This window comes from Rhipicephalus microplus, chromosome 3 (genome assembly GCF_043290135.1).
Source record: "Rhipicephalus microplus isolate Deutch F79 chromosome 3, USDA_Rmic, whole genome shotgun sequence".
Taxonomy (NCBI): Eukaryota; Metazoa; Arthropoda; class Arachnida; order Ixodida; family Ixodidae; genus Rhipicephalus; species Rhipicephalus microplus.
Window position 1 is genome coordinate 140,422,831 of NC_134702.1, and position 25,412 is coordinate 140,448,242.

Here is a 25,412-nt window from a genome sequence, read left to right on the forward strand (position 1 = left end):
GTCTCTCCGTAGTTGCACTCGGGTACTGCCGTGGATGTTCACGTCATCAACCGAAACAGCTTTATTCCAGAGTATCAGTTGATTGTGAATCAACTGAAGTACTTCAGCCACGTTTGGAACATATCTGTACATAGTATTGTATTACGTACTTTTCCTTTCCTGTAACAGCCCGCGAGAGCTTACAGTGCATAATTACGATGGTAACTTATTGGATGCATTTTGCCGTCATCTTCCGTATAAAGTGTAAATTGGTAATAGTGCACCCTGCGTCATGTGTTCTCCGTGCAACTGAAAGTGTTCGAAGATTGCTGACGGGCACGGCTCGAGCACATATGAAACGAACCGGCTGGCCACGTAGTGCGTAAAAGCAGTGATGGAGGAGTGCCGGTTTGGGGCTTAGTCGTTCGGGCAGCGTCTGCGAACATTGATCAAGGTCGGGCTTGGTGCTTCGCGCGCGCTATCATGCAGTAGTGCGCACATCTACCGTTCCGCATCCGATTCATGCGCAGCATAAAACGTTTTGTGCGTATACATTGTGCATTCGCTGTGTCCAGCATCGTGCCGCCCAGAAGTTACAAGCGATCACTAAGGAAATTTCAAAGCGTGGCCTCCTTTGTGCTCGGTGCATTACGGTAGAGGGAAAGTCAAGTTCGGTTGTGAAGTCAACCTCGATTCTTTCGTTCCCTATTCCCCTTTCTGCTAGAGTATACCATCTATGCTTGTTAAGTTTACAGACACGCAGGTTTTGTATATAACCTCCAATAGGCTTGTCACAAGCGAAGGAAAAGGGAACAGCTTTCTCGCGCGCAGCAGTCGCGCTGTCGGTCGAGTTTCGCGCTAGCGCTGCTCAAAGCCTGAGCTCCCACACTGACTGCCGCGGGAGATGGATCGCTTCGTTCGGGCGCTGTCCACTGGAGCGCTACCTTTGCTTCCTCTCCATTTGTGCGCGGCGTCCGCGCGCTTCGTCATGTGGCCGCTTGCTTGTCAGGAGTGGTGCTGGCGCGGCTTCCCCGTATGTCGCGTTCCTGGCTCCCTCGTATGCGTACTTTTGAGTTTTGTTTGGTGCGACGCCCCTCCGCTTCTCCGTAGCTTCGCTTTGTGCCGCTCTTTGCACCGCGGTTCAAAGGCGCTACTCGCAGGAACTCTGCTGAGGTGCTCGAATCGCCGCTTTCTCGCATATGAACTCGGACTGCCTTCTTTTTAGATGGATGCGTGATTGCTATTACAAGCAGCAATAACTTTCACGTATCCTTATCTTCACATGAAAACTACTCTGCGTGTCGCCCTGCCGCGGTGGTCTAGTGGCTTATGTTTCGGCGTCTGAGCCTTAGGTCGCGGGATTGAATCCCGGCTGCGGCGGCTGCAGTTTCGACGAAGGCGAAAATGCTGTAGGCCCGTGTGCTCAGATTTGGAACCACGTTAAAGCGCCCCAGGTGGTCGAAATTTTCGGAGCTCTCCACTACGGCGTCTCTCATAAACATATGGTGGTTTGGGGACGTTAAACCCCACGTATCAATCAGTCAATCAATCATGGGTTTAGGGAAGGGGAATAGAAACATCAGAAAGAAAGAGGATGGAAGAGAAGAACAGCGAGAGAAAGGCAGTGAATTCACTACAGCATTAACTGCCTTGTGAATTCACTATGGCTTTCACTGCCTTGTACTCTGTCGAGAGATGTGGATGGGGCTGTAATAGCGCCTGCAACGAAAGTGGCTGATCATTGAGTCGCCGCATTGCGTTGAGAGGTACTTCCCAACGCATGCGATGTTTAAGGCACCGACGAAAAATATCCAACACCTGCTGTGCCACAGTCCTCGATTTGCCTCAGAGAGACCAGGAGAAAGGAACGCCTGAAAGTGAAAGGGGTTCATAATACAACCGGGTTGCGTCGAAGAATAATCGACCCTCCGGTCATCGACTGCATTCAGCTTGCCTGCTGCAAGGGCTATGTGGCGCCTTATGAATAGCATGCGGACAAGCAAGAATCACATGACAATGCAGAACTTTGATCGAAGGTGCCTTGTTGTTATAGCATTCACTTTCGGTTGCGGCTGCTGATAGCGAGTCCTATTTCTCTGGAGTATCGGCACGATACCTTTCATGGCGTTCATTTTGCTGTTTTAATGCAGGCCTGCTCCACAATATTAAAAGCTACTATGGAGCCTCAAGTCAATTGTATAGTTTAAGCCAACAGCTTTCTTGCAGCCGGTTTAGATTTCGTGTAGCGTAAGCTATACTGTATCGTGGCTGCCACTGACTCGACAGCCTTTCTGCGGTGCCATTGAGGCCCGGGTGCTACATTTAACGGTGAAAATTAATAGGCGCAAAAAAAAAAAAAGAAAATACACCAGTACCCGTTTATACCGCAGGCTACTGTGCCAGTCGGGAGAAAGTATTCGAGATGCTTCTTCGGTTCTAAGGCATTCATGCCGTAAAAACTATGTGAGCTCTAAGGCGTCGAGCTGATCGTATCATTTTCAACAGGCGTTCGCTTGCCCTAATCCACGCGGCGGCCAGAGTGTGCGCATCTGAACGCGACCGAGTTGGTCGAGCTCTGGCCTCCTCCTAGCACCACATGACTCGCAATACTGCCCTTGAGAAACCTTAAGTTTAACAAAGAAAACGAAATGTCCGAGTTTAGGCGGAGAAGTTTTCGGAAGTCTTATCAGGAATGAGTACCGCGCTTCAGTATAAAGCATCATCGCTCTGATGAAGGCGGCAATATTTCATCTCAAATTTATTGCCCGCACAGTTGCGCTAAGATACTCGCGTCAGCTGCGGTGCAGCCACACGTTGAAGAAGTTTCGGCCGCCGCTTCGTAACGGAGAGGGTTGATTTATGGCGGCACGAAGCCGGGCAGCGGCACACCGGAGTGGCCAAGAATGTGGGCTCCGCCGCGTGGCAGCCCTGCATAGCGAGTGAGCGCTTTTTCAGGTGCAACGTGCGTATTTTGTGTCAGCTTTACTCTCCCTCTTATTGTACGTGCGTGCGTTTGTTGAATTGAGCTTTTGTGTGTGTTCTCTATTCTGATTTGTGTTTGCGCGTGTGTGCTTACGTGTAATTGTAAGCATCGAACGTGTGAACTTGTGCGCCATCAGATTAGAACTGACGATATCCCCTTGAGGTAATATAGTGAACAACTCTCTGTATTACCTTTTTATGCACACCCCCTCGTGTAATAACCCGCTAAATGTCTTTAAGGTAATAAATACAAAAGTACGCTGCTCGTGCGACGGCTTCTCCTATCAAACGGAAACTACCACTTGAATGACGTGCTTTGAAAAGAAAATAAAATAAAGGCAGCGACCAACTTATCAAAACAGCAGCTCTGCCGGTGGCACGACGGCTCCCTGGCTATCAAGGCGGCGCACGTATAGAGACGGCGTGTTTTTATTGCCTGGCCGTTCGTTCGCACCGGTATATTCCGATCATGGATGGCGGTGGCGGTGCTATACCGAAATGCCGTGTGCGGCGAGCAGCGAAACGGTAGCCCCGGGGTCGACCACCTGTGGCTCGGACTTCCCCCCCTCGAGAGTGTTGTGTGCCTAATGGAAATTTCGCCGCCGTCGCTCGGGCCGGCACAGTGGTTCGCGTGCGAGGCGCCGATCAATGGTGCGCGAATAGCCCCGGGCCGTACTTCTTTCTAGCTCGTGCCTCCGCCACTGCGAGGGAGAGAGAGTTGGGCGTATTTTTGAATAGACTTTTCCTCGCGTCGTGTACTTCTGATCACGTGATAGGCAGATGGGTGGGAGGAGCTGCGATTCCTTTATCGCTTCTCTTTCACGCCGTTTCTAAATTAGCCACTCCTCGGCTCGCGGTAGTCAATCTAACGGAAGCCCGAGGCGCGAATCTTCGTCGGAATGTGTGTGCGCGGTTCGTGAGGGGCGTTGGACCCTTAAGCCAAAGCCCTCGTTTCAACATTCTTTGATGTTCTTTTTTTCTTTTTGCAAGGTAGACGTGTGTGGCGATTTTAAGGATGTGAATTGCTTTTGCCGAGCTGTCCTGGTAGCCTTCCTGTTGGGCGAGTGTTGACCTACCGTTACCTTCATTGCGTAAATATTCAACAAGGCTTCTGTCTCCGTTTGGACAAGTTCAATGGCAGACAAAAAAAGGGGGGGGGGGGGCAAAGGGACGTGTAGTGAGGCCTGTTTGCGATGTTAGGATGCGCTGAAATGAATTATTCCTGGAGCGTTTAAGGGGCCCTCCACGGGCGCAGGAATCAACATTCGTGAAGGAAACATTACCGCACGTTGCTCGTCAACGTTCGTCCTCGGCTCACAGAGAAAGCGGATGCATAGGCAAATCTGCGAATGCAAGTCGGCTTATTTAATACCCTTCTGCAAGGTTTTTCTGTCGTGACTAATGAAACGAGGCGAGGCTCTTTGCATGGATGCTTAAAGTTGGTACGCCATGCGAACGGTACTCATCCGTGAATAAACGATGGAGTTGTTCACCGGTAGCGCTGGGTTCTCGGTAACTCCCTGTTGTATCGCCACTCGTGTTTTATTGGGCGCGGATGGTTGAATTACATTCGAAACCTTCCTTACGCAGCAACAAGCTAAAAATAAAAAAGGAAAGAAAATAGTAATCCTACCAATGCGTGCAGGAGTGGACATGTCATCATCGTATATAGCAACACCCAGACATTCAAGAACTGATCGCCGCATATCTATACGTCGAAATACAAATGTGGTTGTTGTGACACAACAATTGCGCGAGTGATTATTTTCCGTTAGCGGGAAGCCGGTTCAGTTCTTCACCGCCGCATAGTTCCTTCATTTCCTTTTCTGTTCGCAGGGTGGGATGGGCTCCGCAAGATCTGGGGAAGAGACCTCCCCACATAGGGAAGGAGCGCGAAAGTAGCTCGTGTATGGGCCTTTCCCGGTCACGAGGGATCTCGTTTCCCCAGCTAACTCAACTCGGGAGCAATGGAGAACTCCCAGGGAAAGGGCATGCGCGCGCTGGCTGTGGGCCTAGGGAAGGAAAGTAGAGGGTGCGTGTGCTTGCCCGGGACCGAAGGTCATTGTCCTCTCCCGCTCGTAGTGCCTTGCGCGATCGTCGTGCGAGCGCGGCGATTGCTTGTCGCGATGTTTTTCTTTATCTCTCTCTCTTTAAAGAAAACTTGCGCAGGGCTTGGTTTGTTTGTGGTCTGTCGTGGTGGCTCTCGCGATGGTGTCGTCATATATTGTATGTGCGGGCGTGGGAAGAGGCTGCTGAGCCACTTGTTCGCGCCTGCTGCACTTTATGCGAGATTAAACTAGACGTACCTCAAATAAGTCCCCATTGGACGATGCCCATTGCTTACGTTTGTACGTCAATTTTTTTTTGTTTTGTTTGTGATCCCTCCTGATAAATGTTTCAACGCGTATGAGTCGCCTCGTTTCTTCGCTGTTCTCTTGTCCGAAATACCACTTGGTATGCGGCGTCACGACCTGTGCGATCATCCGAGTTGCTTTGAAGATTGTCTGTTTTTATTTTATTTTCTCTCTTTCACTTGTACTTTATGGATGGCTGTTACAGGTAATGGTGTTAAGTACGCAGCTGCAAAAGAAATAAGAAAAGAACAGAAGATGCAAACTGTTGAAGAGACCTGAAAGGACCTGTCTACTTTTTCGAGTTTATCGCTGCTTTTGTAAGTTAGCTTCAAATTGCTTAAAATATTGAAATAACAAGAGTCCTTTAGGTTAGGGTTGGTGATTGCTTTACCAGTTAAAGCAGCATACTTCTTTAGTGGAGTGGCCGAAAAAAAAACGAAAAAAGTATGGAAATTACGCTTTAAAAAGGCACAATATTTGTCTGTTTTTTTCGTTCATTTATTTAATTCAATTTAAAGCATCGATCGGCTGTGTGGTGGTGGTTGGGATGTTGCAGAGGCGCGGGTTGGCCTAGCATAGATAGCGGGCGATTTTTCCGCCGGGGTGGCCTGTGAGTTATCATCGAAGATATGTAGTCAGGATGGTACAATAAGCAGTTGTAAAGAGAGGCGGAACTTACGGGGAAAACAACGTTTTCAAATGTCTTATGCGTATAGCCACTTCATTACTAGCTATGAACGATCGCTTTTTTTTTTTTTTTTTCGCGTCAAACTGCGCAGCCATAGCCAGGTGGAAATCGATGTTGCACAAAAGTCTGGGGGATGACTTCTTCGGCACGTCAATAAAGTTTAGTGCCTACCTACCTGCCGATATCACTACAGTGGTCACAAATGAAACATAGTCTAAGTTTGTTTTATGTATAGGCCGGCGAAACTTTCTATGATCTCACTTATTTCGTCAACGTAAACATTGCGTGTTGTGATGACTGCGAGCTCAGTTTGATTCGAATGGCCGTAGAAAAAAAAGGGAATAAGTGACTGAACTTTGTTATAGTGTCAAGTTATCTGATCTATACCAACACAGTGTGAAACCCTAGCCCTTTTCGGTATTTGTTATGATTCATAATTGTCGCCCGTATCGCCGAGCTTGAGTGTCTTTCATCCCTGCTTCTTCTAAACTTTTTACACCTTTCCGTTCTCATGTCCATAGCAGGCACACTCACTCGTGATGACCCGAATGTCGCGGGTGCGACCCTTGTGGCGGCGGTTGCGTTTCGGTGGAGGCGTAATGGTAGAGGTCCGTGTACTACGTCAGTGCACGTTAAAAAGAACACCAGATTGTCGAAATTTCCGGAGCCCTCCACTGCGGCGCCTCTAATAGTTATGTCGTAGTTTTTGGACGTAAAAGTCTGAATATTATTAACCTCGCTCATTAGTTCACGCCTCAGACACAAATTGAGTCGTGAGCCTTAGTCTGACCGAGTCTGGTTCAGTAATAACTTGAAGAGTTTGAGTCCGAGTGAGTCTAGTTGAGATAATTTTTATGAAGCGAGTCTGAATGAATTCCACATTCTTGTGGTGACCTACGTCCATGTCAAACGTTATCCAATAGTTCGTGCCAACGCTTCCCGCAGTATCGTTAACTTGCAATGGGGCAAGAGCTTTGAGGGCCTCGAGCAGAGAATCCTCACGAAATGCACCCAAGTCATCCAACAACAACTTGCGCAAACGATTTAGCTCCAAATCGAGCAAGCGCTAGAGAGGGCCCTGAGCCCCGAGAAGCTGCAGCCGCTAATTGGTGAAGCGGTGAATCAATATTGCCAAACACAAAAGGCTCTCCCTCATAATGGACAGCAACAATAAGATCAAGATCTGGCACTGGAACGCCAACGGGTTCCGGTGCCGAAAAGCAATCCTACAACAGTACTTGAGATCGCTGGCACCGACGGCTCGCCCGGACGTGATAGCGGTCCAAGAAACCCACACCGAAGACACGCCGACGCTGCCAGGATATCAGACACACGCCTGCCCCCCGTCCGCTCGCACATGCGGGAAGGGTGCGGCGCAGAGCGTGTGCACTTTCATCCGGAAAGGCATCGCCCACGTGAAACACCAACAGTTCCTGGGCAGCAGGGACACCGCCATCGAGCTGTGCGTCACCGAGCTAGCGATTAGCGGCAAAGGACGAGGAGCCCGGGGTGGAAGAAAGAAGACATCAACCCCCGTCTTCATCGCTAACATCTATAGCAATCCAAAACATGGAAAGCAGAAATTCAAAACTCTCTTCCATAAGATCAAGATCGACACATCACAAGCACAGAAAGACCTGGCCAAAAGAGGAGACGCTGCCGCGGTAATATGCAGCGATTTCAACGCCCAACATAGAGAGCTCGGCTACACGACCACCACGTCCAAGGGAAGGAACCTTCTCGAAGATGCCGGTGAAGCCGAGTTCACGTTACTGATCAATCCAGCCCATCCATCAAGGATCGGAACATCGGTTGCCCGGGATATAAATCCGGACCTCACCTTTGCGATGCTGTCCGAAAGTGGCACCGCGAAGTGGAGGAATACGGGAATCAACCTGGGCAGCGATCACTTCATAATCGAAATTGAATTACCGCTGGCTCATCTCAACGGAAACCCGAACCGCGGCAAAATATCAAAGCACAAACTTGTCGACTGGAGCAAGTTCCGTAACACAGAACTCGGCGAAGTCGACAATATCGACGAGTGGTCAGCGAAGCTGCTGGCGGCAACAGAAGGGGCCACCGAAGAGATCGATGCACCCGAAGAAATCGAAACCATGGACCCGAGACTAGCCCACCTCCTCGAAGCCAGGCGCTCGCTCCAAAAGCGTTGGCGGCGGCAACGTCACAACAGAAAGCTACGAAAGAAGATCGCAGAACTCGGCCGAGAGATCGAGCGACACAGCAGGCAGCTCCGCTCACAGCAGTGGTTTGCACTCTGCAGCCAGGCTGATGGGCAGCTTCACCGCGGTGGCACTTGGAAACTCCTCAGGCAACTGATGGATGAGACCAAGAGCTGCGAATGCCAACGTACACGCATGGCCCAAATCCTACACACCACCGCTAGTAAACTGGGCGAAGAGGAGATGTTCAAGCGACTCAACGAGCGCTACCTCCCCATCACCAGTCGCGAAGACCACCCAGACTACGCCGGCCGGCCGAACCCCCACCTCGACCGAGATCTAGAGGAATGGGAAGTGAGGCAGGCGGCGCAGGACCTGAACTGTCGTTCGGCCGCCGGACCCGACAGAGTTACTAACAAAGCTCTACGCAACCTGAGCGACTCAGCTATCACATCACTGACACGCTACTACAACGAATGCTGGCGTAACGGCAAGCTGCCCATGGCCTGGAAGACAGCAAAGACGATCCTGCTGCCAAAACCAAACAAGCCACCGGGTATAGAGGGCCTGGGTCCCATCTCGCTCACGTCCTGCGTGGGCAAGGTCCTGGAGCACGTTCTTAACACCCGCTGGAACCGTTACATGGAAGCGCACCATGTCTACCCGGACTCAATGCTTGGCTTCCGGGCCAAGTTGAGAACGCAAGACGCCATGCTCCTGATCCAACGAGAAGTCCTTGACCCACCGGGCGGGACTCCAAAGAATGACAACCGAGCGATCTTGGGCCTGGACCTGCAGAGCGCCTTCGACAACGTTAGACACTCGTCGGTCCTGACTCGGGTGTCTTGCCTGGGGCTGGGCGCAAGATCGTACAACTACATCAGAGCCTTCCTCTCTCGCCGCACGGCCAGGCTGGAGGTGGGAGGAACGAAGCTCGAAGAACGAGAGCTGGGCAGTGTCGGGACCCCACAGGGCTCGGTCATCTCCCCGTTCCTGTTTAACATTGTCATGATCGAGGTGGCCAGGCGTCTGGAGGCGCTGGGCCCGGGGATACGACACTGCCTCTACGCCGATGACGTAACCATCTGGGCCACGGGTGGAAGCGACGGAGACATCGAGGCGGGTCTGCAGGCGGCGGTGGACGCCGTGGAGTCCGCACTCTCAGGCACGGGCTTGCGGTGTTCGCCACAAAAATCACAGCTACTCATCCTGCCACCACCTGGAAGGCACAGAAAGAAGGCAAGTCGAGAGGCGGCCGAGAACATCATTGTGCGCACCAGTGACGGTATGCAGATCCCGCACGTCCCGGGGCTTCGAGTCCTGGGGATGTTCGTGGACGGCACCCAAACCAACGCCACGGGGGTCGAGAACATCACAACTAAGATGGGCATCGCAGCGCGCCTGGTCAAGCGAATGTCGTCCCACTACCGGGGCATGAAAGAGAGGGGGCTCCTGCATCTGCTGCAGGCTTTCGTTATAAGCCACGCGGCATATGCGGGGGCCTTTCACCGCTGCACCGGCGCGGAACAAGCCAAGATCGACGCTGCCATCCGGAAGGCTTACGCAGGGGCTCTTGGGCTCCTACCAGGCACAAGGACAACGGCCTTGCTGTCTCTGGGAACACACAACACGCTCTCGGAGATCAGTGAGGCCCAGAGAGCTTTGCAGCTGAGCCGCCTGAGCGACACAGCCGCGGGCAGAGGATTACTCGATCGGGTGGGATTATTACCTCCTGGAGAACGCCCGGGAGCAGGACCGGACGGGGAGCTAGAAGAACAAGTCCCCCTGAGCGATGAGGCAGCGAGGAAGATCATTGTCTACTCGCTGCCAAAGAACATGGACCCAGATAGGGATGCGGGCAGGCGAGCGACGAGAGCAGCGGCGCTGGCCCGTCAACATCAGAGAGACGAAGGCGCAGTCTACGTGGACGCCGCAAGATATCCGGGAAGACGCAACGCCTTCACAGCAGTGGTGGTCAGCGCTACTATCGGTAAACTACTAACAGCAAGCACCGTGCGCGCCCGAACTGCCGGCCAGGCAGAGGAGGCGGCAATAGCCCTGGCCATAGGTAGGCTGGGCACGCGCACGGTGCTAAGCGACTCAAAGCAGGCAATCAGGAATTTTGCCCGAGGCATGGTCTGGCGGGGCACGGAGCGGCTAGTGACGTCCATCGCGGCTTCGCGGGCTGCTCGCGGCGCCGCTACAGGGCCAACCATCGCCCTCAAATGGTTCCCAGCCCACATGGGACAACTGGCTCCCGACATTGAGAACCGCAACGAGGAGGCGGACGCTGTGGCCCGTGATCTCATCACGTGCCGGACCGCGGCAGCCCGTCTCCCTGAAACCAGCGGTGAAGAACGAGAAGACCTCGATCCCCTCACCGACTACGGAGGGATCCTGGCGGCCTACAGAGAGGCCAGGAGAGCTTTTCCGCCCCCGCATCGTGAACTGTCACGTGCGGAAGCGATGAAGCTCCGACAACTGCAAACGGAATGCGTGCTAACGACAGCATTGGCCCGGCACGTATGCCCTGACATGTTTGTGGATGCTAAGTGTAGCGTGTGTGAACGTGAACTAGCCACCCTCCGCCATATCATGTGGGGCGGGTGTAACAGTGGTGTGAACAATGGGAATGGGCAGTGCCAGGACGCCACGTATCCCGAAGAGGTGGGAGCATGGATACGCTCCCAAGACTCAACCACACAATGAAGGGCCATCCAGCGGCTTGAGGAGGCCCTGGCAAAGCAGACGAGAAAGGGAACCGACGCCCCGGACAACGGGAGCGGAGGAGCCCGAGTATCCAACGCCTAGCCAGAGCACAACGTCCTCAAGATCAAGGGCCTGGGACTATAGGACTATTAGCCATAGTCTTTAGATAGGGAATACCCGCGCCCTGCGCGGCCGGTGACTTCCCGCACGCCGGATGCGCGAAAAATGTTGTTTCTCTCTCTCTTGCAAGCGAGCTTCTCCGCATGGTGCCTCATGTTGCGGGGAAGCCCGAAGAACTTGATTGATATGTGGGGTTTAACGTCCCAAAACCACCATATGATTATGAGAGACGCCGTAGTGGAGGGCTCCGGAAATTTTGACCACCTGGGGTTCTTTAACGTGCGCCCAAATCTGAGCACACGGGTCTACAAGGTTTCCGCCTCCATCGAAAACACAGCCGCCGCAGCCGGGATTTGATCCCGCGACCTGCGGGTCAGCAGCCGAGTACTTTAGCCACTAGACCACCGCGGCGGGGCGTGGCCCGAAGAACTTGCACAATGCGGAAAAGTTGACCTGCGAGAATTTGCGTTCGGCAAGAAACTCTCGGATGATAATAAAACTTGCAGAGATATTTTAGGTAGTGCCAAGAAATGGCATTGAGAATTCGATGGATGGACAAGCTAAGTCGTTATTTAGATGTAGTGGTGCTCAGTGGCGTATGTGTTCCTCATTGCTGGGATGAAGAGGGGATGGAAGGTGAGGTTCGGAAGCCTAATTATGCATTAAAGGAGGCGTGCACAATTCATCCTTTTAGCCTTTCTGATGAAAATTGAAAAGCTCATTTTAGCAAAGTTCATTCTAGCGATATACGACACATACAGAGAGCGAAACAGAGCCACTAATTTGGGCCGCTAAAGTATGTTTTCCAGGGGGTACCATGGACACGTTCTAGGTGGTAGTGCACCTCTGCCTGGAGCCTGTGTCGTGTTTTTTTTGTGTGTAGTATATGCCTGAGCCAAACTGACAATTAAGGCATCCTTTGCCAACGATGTGCAGGTATTCGCCTTCATCTGCGGCCTGATCGTGATCCTGCTGATGATCCTGTGCCTGGCCTCGTCCAACTGGCTCATAGCGCACAAGTTTCGCCAGGGTCTCTGGGAGCAGTGCGTGGAGGAGGACGCGCCGCTCCCGCTGCCCTTCGGCCTGAACGTCAAGCCTGGCTGCTACGTGGCGCGCACCGTCGCCTACATCCAGGCAGCTGCCGCCCTCTGCGTCATCACACTCCTCTGCGACATCGCCGCTACCGTCATGACCGGGTGCGGCCTCTGCAGCAAGAACCCCGTGCGCAAGTACCTCATGTACAGGCTCGCCTTCTACGTTATGGTCTGCGCACGTGAGTATTACAGTACGCTTACTTGCGCATGCGTGCGCCCTTGGAAACCGCGAAAGCGCAAGAGCTTTCATTATCTCGGATGTAAGCCTTCTTAGTATCTGCGCTTCACTCCTATTCTGCTAGACCTTTCTTTCTATTCCCCATGTAGTATGGCGGCTATGCCTACACATGCCATAGCGGCCATGCTGCTGTGGTGTAGCGCTCGAGGGCGCAGGTTTGGACAAACCGTGCCCCTGGGATTCGTAGCCTTTGCAGACTCATTCGTTACAAATTTTTCTTTGCTGAACATGCATGTGCATAAACAGTTGCTGTGTTTGCATAGTTTCCTTACTCTGAAGAATTTTCGTAGTCCAAGAACCAAGAGATCTCGCTGTATGATTTAATACATTTTTAGCCTGGCATAACTGAAGCAGGTGCTTCAGCTTTTTTGCTCGCCTTAGTAAATGCAGAACCCTGCAGATGTGTATGCCTTCAATACAAGTGCCACGAATTGTAGCTTTTTTAATGCATACTGCCAATAAACTTTCTATTTTCATATGGTCTTCTGCATGTGTATGATGTTTTTTTTTTACCCTCCTGTGCTGCAGTGCTGTGTATACTGATTGCGCTGGTGATCTACCCGGCGTGCTTTGCGGCTGAAATCGAGGAGAGCAACCGGCAGCTGTGGGAGTTCGGCTGGGCATATGGCGTGGGCTGGGGCGCGGCCATCTTCCTGTTTGGCGCCATCCTGCTCCTGCTGTGCGACAAGGAGACCGAGGAGATCTACTACCGCGAGCGCGCGCTGCCGCACGATGGGGCGGCGGACTCCAAGGCGTAGCCTCCGGGCGTCCGCCTGGGCAATGGACGCGCCGTCGCCGCCTGAACACAACAGCGCGAGCGTGCCGAGGAAACGCCCAGGCGATCGTCGCCCGCAGTGCTCCACCTCAAGTCTGCCTCCCCTTACTGACGATGATGATGCGCTATTCATTGCCTCCGAACCCACTACCCCACCTACTCCAATTAAAGGAGCGTTTGAATATGGAAGAAAAAGAGGACCACAAGCGGTTCTCGACAGAGTAGACTCTCGCATTCTGCCTGGCTTGGGTTATGCACGTCTTTCTGCATCTCCACACCATGGCTGCTCGTTCGGGAAGCGTGCATGATGCGGTTTTCAGTGAAACGGCCTTGGGTTGGTAGAAAAGAAAAAAAGCCTTCACTATGTAACTGCTCGAGCTCTGTGCACCATGAGAGTGCTTTTCCATCGTGTGGAATGTGAGAAATTTTTCACCTTAAAACAGTCTCTTTAGGGATTCTTGAGGATTGTCAATTCAGAACTGAGGACATTGTGCACAGCTTCAAGGCTGTCATTTTGCAGGAGGTGCAGAGTACTAGTACCTTCTGGAAACTGAGCACGGGCACATGGTAACCTCTAGTCATTTGAATTGTATGACACATTTCCCTTCAGTGTGTCACTAACATTGTGCAAAAATGTTCGCCAGCAGCTTCCTTGACTTTGTTCTCATTTAGGCATCAGACTGAGCAGCCGTGAATATGTCTAAAGGGAGCTTGTATGTTAGTTTCCAGACGTGCAGGCTCCGCTTCCCTCGGCACATGTATGACTGCGGGAACATCTGTGAGTAGATTGTCGGCAGCATGTTATCGCCTAGTTTGAGCAAGTGAAGCCGCACTGTGCGTGTTTCGATCGAGTAGCCATGACTTTGGATGCTGTAAGTGAGAGAAAAAAAAGCCTTGCAATCGCCCTGCCATGTCACTACCTGTTGTTACCATTGTGAAAGAGTGCATTGAGTGCTTCAGACTGTGAGATATTTTCGTGCTCCCCTCGCACTGTTTGCGGATGAAGTTGTCCAGCTGTGTGTCTGCGGGCGCTGCTGCCTGCTATGCGAGTGCTGGTGTGCCTGATGTGATTCCTCGTCCACTTCAAGTCTACCGTCATCAGCAGTGTGAGAAATGGATGACTGAATGTGGAAATTGTTGCTCTGTTTTTTTTCTTCTTATTATTATTTTTGCGCAAGAGCAATGATGTGTTGGATTCAGCCACACCGCTTGATCACCTGCAAAGGCAAAAGAAGGGAAGTTGTTGCAGTGGTTCTTTTGTCAGGTCTACAGGCACGCTGCTGCCCACAATTTGATATGGGACAATGCAGGACGGTCCACCATGGTTCTGCGGACTTCGCAACGTTGTGACGCCCTAATTCACCGCAACTGTGCACCGTGGCTGTGAGTGTGTGTCTGGTGTGAGCATGCACGACCCCGAGATGAGTGCTGGGCCAGCTCTTCGACACGTACGGTTGTGCAGAAGTCGCAGCAGCAGACGACTTGCGCTCATAGTGCCAGTGTGGTGTGTGTGCTTGTCGTATAGCGTTGAGGTGACAAAGGTGGCCGCATTCGAGCAGTCTAGTGGTTTGAGTGTTGATGCTGTCGATGTAGAAGTGTGTGTAGGACGAGGCAAAGACGGAAAGGAGTGTAAGCCTTGATGTTATCGACTTTGTTCAGGAGCATCAAGTCAGACACTGTGTCGGATGTGCCGCGCTGTACGCAAAGTGCGAGACATGATGATATACGATGCCTTGATGTGCTGGTTTAACAGTGAATATATGACCTGTCGGCTTAGAGCAGTGCTCCTGTTTTACCTTCTGCAGATTAACCAAGCTATGGAGCCTCGAGGATGCGAAATCAGCCTCAGCTGAGATTGTTCTGTGCAAAACACGAAGAGGGGCCTCACGAAGAGGGGCCAAGTCAGGAGACACACTCTCCTTTTGCCCCCTTCGTGGGCATTTCTGCGGAAATGTCCGAATAAAATAAATGAAATGAAATGAAATGAAAAAGCGATTGAATGGGTTCCAACCCAGTGAATCCATCTTGGTATACTTTCCTCTCATATTCGGAAGCCTCAGGCGGCCTCAAATTGCTTGACATTGACTGCTCAGCTCATGCAAGGTGCCTGTGCCTCAACAAACCATAGCAGAAATGTTTGTGCTTAAAAATATCAACCTCTGTGTGATTCACTGGCAGACTCCACAGTGCTTATTGTTAATTCGGAAACTGCGCTGGTTATTCAAAATCTTAAAAAGCAGAATGGACTAAAGTCGCGTGGCTCTGATCTTGTTTCTTCCGCAGTGGTCGTGTCACTTTTAGACCAGTTTGTACATAACAATAGAGATCTCTTTTATTCATTATGCTTTGTTCTTGTTGAACTGTTTCGTTAACTGCCTACTCCCCTTATACCACGTCATGCCAGGAGCAAAGGGATGATGAGCTGTAACGAAAATGAACATTCTTAGGGAACACTAGCTGTTCAGTGACTTTTTTTTGCAAAGATGACTATTGTGTTCTCGCTTTGAACTAGCAGCAGCTGTAAGCCCACAAAGGCTGTCCATGAAAACTGGCACCTTGCTAAGTAATTTTATTGCGGACAAGGATTGCAAGGGGAAAGGTTGTGATGTAATTTTTGCACGGGAGCTTATGGCAAGTCCTTTTGTGTTGATAAGTTGAATGCTTTTCGGTCGAGTACTTCCATGTCTGGTTTCCTCAGTGGCAGCTGCAATGAGATTTTGTCTTGTTTTTGGGTGCCGATTGTTGGTGCCAAGAGTCCGAAGGAGATTACTGCATAATTGACACCTCGTCACATGGCACAGTTCTCATTTGCAGCAAATTAGATGGTATTTTAATGCTGTCTCTTTTGTAGGCTCACTGGCATTGTGAACAAGATTCGCAGTTGATAATGTTGAACCAATGAACGTGTTTTCCGAATGCAAGCGTGCACAACTTGTGTGCCCTCGAGACAGTTACTGTCTGATGCTTTTCAAACCATCCTTTTTGTCGGGGAAGCATTATTGACATGAATTTGATTTAACATGGGGTACAAATGGAAATGTGTAAATAAAAAGTGTGACTTACAACTTCATGTGTCATAGCACTCTGCCAAATAACATCACCAGCAATTGTGAATGTTTTTTTTATACACATTCAAACCAGAAACAGTCTGCTGCAATGACTTTCAATAAATCATTTATTAAAAATGATTCTAACTGTGTCATGTGACAGGAGTATTCTTTCACCTGTTTTTGTTTTTACTGCATTTTTTTGTTTCATAATGTTGGTTTGTTTATATGGGGCTGTAGGCAATCTGAAGATGAGTTCCTTAATAATATTTTAGTGGCAATTGCAATGTTTCATTTAATTGTGCATGCATTATGCTCACTGTGCAAAACCATATTTAATTTATGCCAATTACTATTATAGAACTTCATTCTCACATTCTTATGTTGCTTCAGGCTTCTTCACTATGAAGAACGAAACGTGTGTTGAGTGTTGTGAGCAAGGTTGCACTAACACAGCGCATTTTCGTTAGTAAAGAATATCCTGATTTTCACGTTTAACACAGATGTTTTGTAATGTGGCTGGTAAAGCAGCCCAATTTTATTTTTGATGTTTTATGTAATCTGGCATGTGTGCCCTGTGTCAACAATCTATGAACCACCTTACAGTTTACAAAGATTGGATTTTGTAAATCTTTCTGATCACTTTCAACCTCTTTGTTAAATATCATTGTGCCCTCAATTATTGATAGTGATGCCCTGAACTGTTGACTGAGATTGTCTGACGTGATTAGCAGAATGTTGACAGCTTCCAGTGGAGTTTGGTGAGCGGGTGAAACACAACCTATGCAAAACAGATGGCAGCTTCCTCTCTTTTTCTTTAGAAGATTCACGAAAAAAAAAAGAGCCCACATGAGCTGAGCTGAGTGCCTGTGCATTTGTTGGCAATATTCAGTCGTACATTGGTCAGATTTTCCATGAGAGATTGAGCAGAGCCTAAGCATTCTCTTTGTTCCAAACACTTTTGAAAACTTGTTCATTTAAAGGAGCACTGACACGAATTTTAAACATTTTGGGATTGCTACTCTAAATAAGAACATGGGGTTCGAGAGCCCTAAAAGGAATATTGTTGTGCTTGGAATGCACCGCATGTATTTTTAATATACCACTATCTGAAAAAGTTGCTAAAAAGTCACTCTCGGTTTCGATACCAAAGGGTTGGCTTCTCCGTGACATGCCATGTCAGTGTGACATCACAGGAAAATGTTATAATGGCAGATCTTCCATGTGCTTGTGGTACACATGAACAACAATGAGTGCATTGTCACCAGTGACTCTGACAGCGATTTCTGCGATTCAGGCTGCATGCAGAACGCAGAGTTTGCAAATTCGGTGGAACTGAATTTTATAGTGGGGATAGTGCCCATTGCGGTGGGTCTGGCTTGCTGGCACTCAGCGACGAAAACCTTAAAAATCAAAGAAAAAATTTATACGTGTTCACACACTCTGGTGTGTGGAGAGTGCGAACACTGCATATCAAGGAAACGGAAAATGCCCATGTTGCGATGTCTCAAAATCGTGTCAGCACTCCTTTCACTGAGCGCTCTGAATATTCTCAAGGACACCGTTCAGCTTCTTCATTCTTTACTTTGTGAATGCATTTGAATGTTCATCAATTTTTGCTGTATTTAGATTGCTGTGTTTCAAAAAGCTGCCAGCTCTGTTTACTGCAAAATAGGAAGTAAGCCATAGACAACTGCAAATGACAGAAAGCTTGCTTCCATTATGATGAAGTGGACTCTCTGTAAACGGAAGTCTCTCTAACTGGGTCGCTGCTTTAAGTTGCAACAACTGCCCCTACTATGATTAATTTTGTGCTTTAAATTAGGAACTCGGTTCATTTCCTTGTAATGGAATTTATGTTCAACGTAAAATTTTTTGTGGTCCTTTTAGATTCCATTTAATGATAGTCCATTGTATACAGAACCACTTAAGGCTACAATATTATCTCTGCTGTGAAAGTTGGCTTTATTCCTCTAAAATTCTGATTGTTCGCCATCATCACATTATTTATTTATTTTCTTTTTGCCACAGGGTTCTGCGAGGTGTGTGCGCGTGTGCGTGAGGGTTCTGCAAGTACGCATTGTCGGTTGCCGTGGGCAGCGCATAGGAATGAAATGTCGTCGTGCATTGGGAAGGCATCGAGCATGGTAGAGTTTCTGGAATGCATGCGTCGCTGAAGGGTTGATTCTCTGCCGACGCTTTCTCCAAGTTCCTCTCTACTAGAGTCAACCATCCCCTTCTTAACCTCGACATCCAAATAACCCCCCTTCTCCTCTCATTAATTCTCCTCTATTTTAATGTAGCTTCTTGAATCCAACTAAACTCTGGCACCAAGTACTACTGAGAGGGCGCTTATTGGTGTTCTGTTCACACCTTTTGTCAAGGATTGATGCCATGTGGCATTCTGTGAAACAAAATGTTAGTGGGCAAAGCTGCTCAACGCTACACTTTGCAAGCTATGTGTTATGGCCATTGCGATAAAGGGCACATTTTGAGCCTGGCTTTTTATTTGTATGTCTCGATATATTCTGCCTCTTGCAGGTGCAGCAGCTCATTAATATCATTCAACCTAGTTGGTCTTTCATTATTCGTCACGGAGAGACAGCAAGGCATAAATGCAATGACTTTAATAATGCTTCCTGTACAAGTGAAACACCACATTAAGATATTTAAATTGGTTAAATCAAACACATCCTACTGAGATCGTGATAAGGGATCATGTTTGCCACATTTGTTCAAGCTGCTGTTCTTGATGTGGACACGTAAACTGTCCTCTAAATTTGAGACCTCACTAAGCCCCAGGCTCTCTATAGCTTCAACTATTCTATCAATAACTTCTGAACTCCACGCGAAGAGGTGTGTGAAGGTGTTCCACTCAGGTGGCATTAATGAAGCTTAAAGAATTTTTTGGTAGGTAGTAGTTTTTGAAGGGCGTTATCTTTTCTTCGCGCTGGCTTCTTTTGCCTTCTTTTTTTCTTTGCTTCAAATATGAATAGCATTGCTTCGGCTGGCAGGACAGGTTTTGTGTGGATGATCCACCTTTCGGTGCGACAAACATATACCAACACAAGTGACGTCACACACGTTCATGTGAGTGACACAGCATACACTGGATAAATGGTATGAACACCTTTAGGAAGTCTGACGTGCAAGCTAGCTTTTCCAGACTCTTTTTAACTTTCTCCAGTGCTGGTGGATTCCTTAGAAATTCCCTTCCTAAGCCAAGACATTGAGATGGTCTGGCTGTTTTCACAACGCTGGCAAAGTGTTGTTGAGATGATAAAAATTGTCTATTATAACCAACACCAATTAATTGCTGCTTGTGATCGACATATCTCCTGTATGCTTGGCTGAACGAATCGCAAGTTAAATGGGCATCTTCTTTGATGGCAGCTAACCTAACTTGTTATTTATTTGTCATCCTTTCGTACATCACAACTCGTGTGCCAGCATACAGTATAAAATATTGCTCTAAGCTTTTGACTGCTGGTAGCCAGGTTGAAAACACAATATTGTAGTAGTTTATGGAGGTACTGACGTTCAGGGAAATCGAAAAGCGTCTTGCAACCTTGACGGATAGGGAACTTCGGATAACGTTAATCATGTTTTCCTTTTGTCACTCTCTAGGCTCACTGATGCAGATTGTCAGTACATTACTGGGCTAGCTCAGAAATGCAGGAAAAGTCATGCTGTGCATATGGCTTAGTGCTAGACATTTGTGTGAAAGGTAAAAAAGCCCCGAAAAAAAAGGGTACTGCTAGAGGTCAGCGTTACGACGCTGCAAGGAACTGTGTTGTAATTTGTTATATTTATTATGTGCTGAGAGTGTCTTCAGTGTGGATGTGCACTAGAGTTGTAATGTGTGCTGTTCTTCTAATGGACGTGTATAGCCCGATTGTTTTATGCCTCGCAAATATGTATGCAATGAAAATTCATGAAGAACTTGAGTTTTCTTTTCTTTTCGAAATGCGAGCTCTTTCACGAATGGCATCACTCTGTTGTAGCGGCACGAGCTACGGGCGTAGGTCGATTGCTATGTTTTTACATTTTTGCTTCAACATTTCCTGTGAGAAAGAGGTCGCTTACTTTCCTGCACTGATATGCTGAGGGGAGAAAATTTACGCTGCTGAATCGTAGCATTGACGCTCGAGCGGCAGTTGTCGATCTTTGCATTTATTTCCAACTTAGTTCTTACTTCGTCTTGTTCTAAGCTTTCTCATTTCTTTTGAAATATTCTGGTATGTGAGAGAATAAGCTCCCAAGTCGCCCTAGGATAGTAAATGTTGGAACCACTGCCAAACTGTGTCCTTCGAATGCAGAATGCGTTATGGAGTTCTGGCGAGAGTCGCCAGATGCTTGTATCGTTTTCTTTGTATTCTCCGAGAATGTATGTAGCTTTCATGTGTTTTTGATAATGGACGTGCGTGCTTTGAACTCCCGTAGGTTCGGTTACGTGGCTTTTCACACTTTCGAATTGCGTACCAGCGCCGCACATTTTGCATCCTGCTCATATGAGTCATTGCACGACTACTGACACACTGCTGTCGCATGAACGCAGTGCTTGCGCTGCGACGCTTGCTTGTCATTTCTCGTGAGCGTGTGCGACTGTTAGCAAGTGGAACTTTTCATTGTCATGTGTTCACCCTGAGGCGAGTGATGTCCAAATAGACTTTAACCTGGAAACTGAGTACGCTTTATTCCTCCGTTTTGCTTTGTGTTCGTTTCATGTGCACGTAAAGGCATTTACACGCTTTTACGTTTGTATGCACAGTAAATTCAGTGGGCAGGCTTTTGCCAAGTCGCACTAGAACCTTCTCAAATCAATTTCTTGCTTCAGCACTTCCTGGGTGTTTATGTTAACTAAAGCGAAATATCCCACTCACTTAAAATCTGCACTTCACTGTAGTGCAGCGATGCATTTATAAGAACATTCATCTTTTGTAATAATCTAATCACATGAATAAGTTTATGAAATATGACAGTAGTAGAATTAACTAAACATTATGTGAATCGGTATGTTCCCAGACTATCAATGCACTAAAACGGATAAACACTATACAGAACTGAATCTGAATGCAGTGTTTGTGTTATTGTACCGGACTCGTTTCCATCACTGTCACTGTGGTCATTGCATCTGTATATGTATGCACAACTTTTCCTTTCAAGGCAAACACTTTAAATTTGCATTTAATTTTTCTCCACATCGTAGGCTTCCATGAAGTGCTTGCTTTCATGAATGATGGCTATTATTTGGCAAATGGATAAGAGTTCCATTTGATGTGCATTAACAACCGTATTCTTGACCTGTCACTGGCCATCTAAGAGAAGCAGCTTCAATTTTACTCCATGCCCATACCAACTGTTTTTTGGCAATTTGTGTGCAATGTGATATGTTCCAATATGATACTGCTACCATTTTGTTTTTCTTCAAGGGCTACAGTGGTCCCCTTCATTCTTTTTTTCCTTGCAGTATTTAAAGTCACGTGTTGCTTCTGTAGAATAATTCGTGATGGAATTTTTTTTTTTTGCAAGTTGCAGCTGTTGCAATGTTCAACTTGGATTTTTCGCTTAGTTTTTTTACTTGTTTTAGTTCCGTCCATATACATAGATAGCCTGCTAAACAGTAGGATACTTTTTGTTGTAAAAATAAATACGAATCAGTTTTGGGTTAAAAACTCATTTCTGTTTTCCTTGCTTCTTTTTTTTTTGTAAATACGATAGAAAGCCAAATACTTGCCAGTTGCTTTTGCATGTGGCGAGCGAAGGCACAGTACTCTGGTGTAGCGAACTGCTAGACTAGCTTGTGATGATGTGGGTTGTGCATTTCGGCATTCTTTTGTATGTGCATGTTTTTTTTTCTAACATGTATAACATTTAACGCTGCTGAACAGCTTGGCTGTTGTAAGCAGACAGCAAGTCTTTTACCCAAGCTGCAGAAACATTTGGAAAACATATTTTTCTCTCACAAGCAGAAGTGTACACTTATAAACATGGGGCAACACCCAAGACAAACATCCATGGTAAGTTCTGGCGCAGATTGTCCTTAAAAAGCACTGTAACCATTCTTAGATGCCCAAGTTATCATTCTGGTAAGACAAGTATTGGGGCTGCTTTGTTTTAACGGGAAAACTTTAGTGCTGGTACAATGAGATTCCTTGCAATGAAATAAAGCATGTTCAAAGACAGTTCTTTTAGCGACTTTCACATGGACACTTGAAAAATGTATGCGAAGGTGATATGCTTCAGTACTGTTGTCTATGCTTGGGACAAAGTGCTGTTTGAATGAAATCTACATGCAATTCTCCGTATGGTAGACATTTCACCCAAGCACACTCCCATCTGTGGCTTTCATGTGTGAAAGTTGTTTTGTGGTGTAATTAATGAGTGGGATAAAATTGCAAAAAAAAAGCAAAGTATTCAAGCCTGTGAAAAGAGGCTCGCATAGATATGTACATTAATCTTTCGAGTGTTTATAGAACTTTTGATGTGCTTGCCGCATGTGGCAAAAAAAAAATGTTACTGCCTACTTCTGTGTGCAAGCTAATTGCAGGTGCAACTCGTGTGTGTGCGAAAGTTTTGCAGACTTTTTTCACTGTGTTCGCAATAGAGCTTGTTTTTCACTACTATCTCTCTCAAATAATTCCTGTCAGAAGATTATTATTGTCAATGTTCCACACTAGCCTCAGTTGCCAGTTCCTCTTCGATCACTCTTTTTGTTCTTCAGTTGCTGAACTTAGTTCAGCAGTGAAACTCTTCTAATGCGGTTTGTTTTCTGGCAAGATCAAATAAAAGTTACATTTCGACTGTTAGCTTGTGTCTGCGTCATATCAATTTTGCTGCCAATACATATGATTCCCACTGTGCTCTTCAAAGTTTCCGAGGCCATCGTGTCTGCTTTACATTTCATGACTATGCGTAAATGAACACACTGAACGCACACAGTATGCTTGCATTATTGAAAGGCACTGCACACCCACTTTTTGTGGAATACAATGATCATGCACGGTGAGTTCCGCCCACAAGCATAGTCAACCTCGTAACCCGGTGCAGCGGCAAACCAATTGTAACTGACTGCACCATTTCAGTACTACATAGTATCTATGGTGCAGTTATATTTTATTACGTCCCTGTTCTTTCATGTTAACATTATGTCGATATTGTTACATTGCGTCGATATTGCCCTTTCGTTGCATCAGTGATGGAAGTGCTGTTCCTATTGCTACAAAAAAGAAATTATGCTACATGCTGCATGGAAGTGAGGTTTTTGTTAACTACTCCGAATCTACTCGGAAAGGGTGCGGGAAAATGATGCTGAGGTTCTTTAGCCACGACCGATCCACAAGCCCTGAAGAAATCGAAAACAACCTGTGTAATATAGTCTCAGTATGCAGCTATGTAGTATGGTACTTGTGGCAGAAATAAACATCTGGTAAAGCTGAGCACTACCAGATAAATGTAAGCACAGTTACATATAACTGTTGCCAGAGGAGCAGTTTATAGTTGGTATGAGATCATAGCAATGCCTTCTTCACATTTCACCAAAATAGAAAGACTGCGCATTATGTTGGGAAAAAAAATGTACATGAGCTGAAAATTCCTGTTCTTACGAGATTAGTCAGATCAAAGCAAATGTATTTCATCACATTGAACATAATCAGCCAAACACTATCAATGGTTGTACGAGCAGCATTTAGTAAAGTGAGTTTTCCCTATGTGTAAGCGACAGGACTAGCATCCTATGTTTCCATTAGAAGGGCATTCATATGGGGCAAACATTTTTTCTAGCAGGGAAATGAACATGCATGATCGAAGTTTCGGGAACAAGTTGCATGTTTTTTTTTTTTCATCTCGCCTTGCACTAATTCCAAATCGGAATAATTTATGGGTGATTCAGCTCTTCAAGCCACCTCTTTAATCCTTGTTTAGCTGCATTTAAATCAAAATCACTTGAAGATCCACGATTTCTTTTCATCACATGCAGAAGACCGACCATCAATGCAATGTCATCTGCATTCGAAGGTAAGGCCCATGCCTGTCGTACAGCCACAGCTAACCTTGAAGCTTGTACCCAAAATTCCCGACGTCTCTTTCAGCTGGGGAACCTCACTGTGCAGCGCAGCGATCATAGTGGAGGCTTCTTGAATGTTGAAGCACTGCCCCTTTAACATATTCATAGCAACCTACTTTGAATTTGCACTAATCAAGCATGTTTTGTTAGTAGTAGTTTAACCTTTATACTGAGCCTCTTGGACATGCTCTTGCCATTTTCCAAGGCATACCTATTGACCAGCTTTGAGCGCAATGCCGTTGCTGTAATATCATCCTGTTATGACGTGATCTGGCATTTCATATTCCTTTACACATCATTGGTACAACAAGAAACCAATGGCCAAGGATCTACCAACCCTTTTTTTTTTGGAGATGGTAGCAAGATAGATCTAAGAAAAATATCAACCATTATCTATTGTTGAAGTTTAAGTGAAGCCATAAAGATAGTTTTTTGATGTTAGTATAGTACGATAAGGTCCAAGTAAGCATTATTATATGGTTGACATATGTGGCATATAAGTCAAGAATATAAGAGAGCATTCTTCCTGTCCATGTGTTCATTATGAAGAAAAATATTGTGATATTTTGTCTCTTTACAATTAATTCATTCAACAGCTGGCTCCTGCTCATTGCTTCATAGTAATGCAAAATGATGCTGTTGTGTTCCAAGCACCCCTGTGTCACGAGCGAGCCTCCGAACCCGCGAAGGACCGGATGCTGAAACTGCTTCCAGATGTTGACTCCTCCCCTTCCCCCGCTCGGCGCAAACGAGCCACCGTCGTTTCCCCCGTCAGTTTGACCGCCGCTTCCATCCGAATAGGAATAAACTTGTTTTTAACCGTTCGAGGCTGTCTGAGCTTTTTGGACTACCGCGACCAACGCGTACGTCTATGGGCCGACGAGGAAGTGGATTTGGACCAACGCTACGCAACGATATTGACAAGCTACAAGCTATGGCTATGCACGGGCTCCCAAATCGGCTACCCGAATTCAACGGCTCATCATGGTCATCGTGGTTTGGACGCCTGCAATTTTACTTCGAGGCTAACAACATCACTGATGCAGCAACGAAGAGGGCCAACCTGCTAACGCTGTGTGGGGAGCAGACATACGACACAGTCTGTGCCCTGATTCAGCCACGCACTCCAGCAGCCGTTGACTACGACGACATCGTAGCAGCGCTACAAGAGCACT

The 25,412-nt window shown here is 47.5% G+C and overlaps 1 protein-coding gene across 3 annotated transcripts in view; it reads left to right on the forward strand.

Annotated features, from left to right (window-relative positions):
- The window catches only part of LOC119170732 (transmembrane protein 47), a 143,104-nt gene extending 120,126 nt beyond the window's left edge, over window positions 1-22,978 (forward strand). For all 3 annotated transcript variants that reach the window (XM_037421999.2, XM_037421992.2, XM_037421984.2), the window contains 2 exons: window positions 11,952-12,288; window positions 12,876-22,978. In XM_037421999.2, the coding sequence (XP_037277896.1) occupies window positions 11,952-12,288; window positions 12,876-13,105 (567 nt within the window). In that variant the 3' untranslated portion in view covers window positions 13,106-22,978. The remainder of the gene's footprint in view (window positions 1-11,951; window positions 12,289-12,875) is intronic.
- The last annotated feature ends 2,434 nt before the right edge of the window (window positions 22,979-25,412 follow it).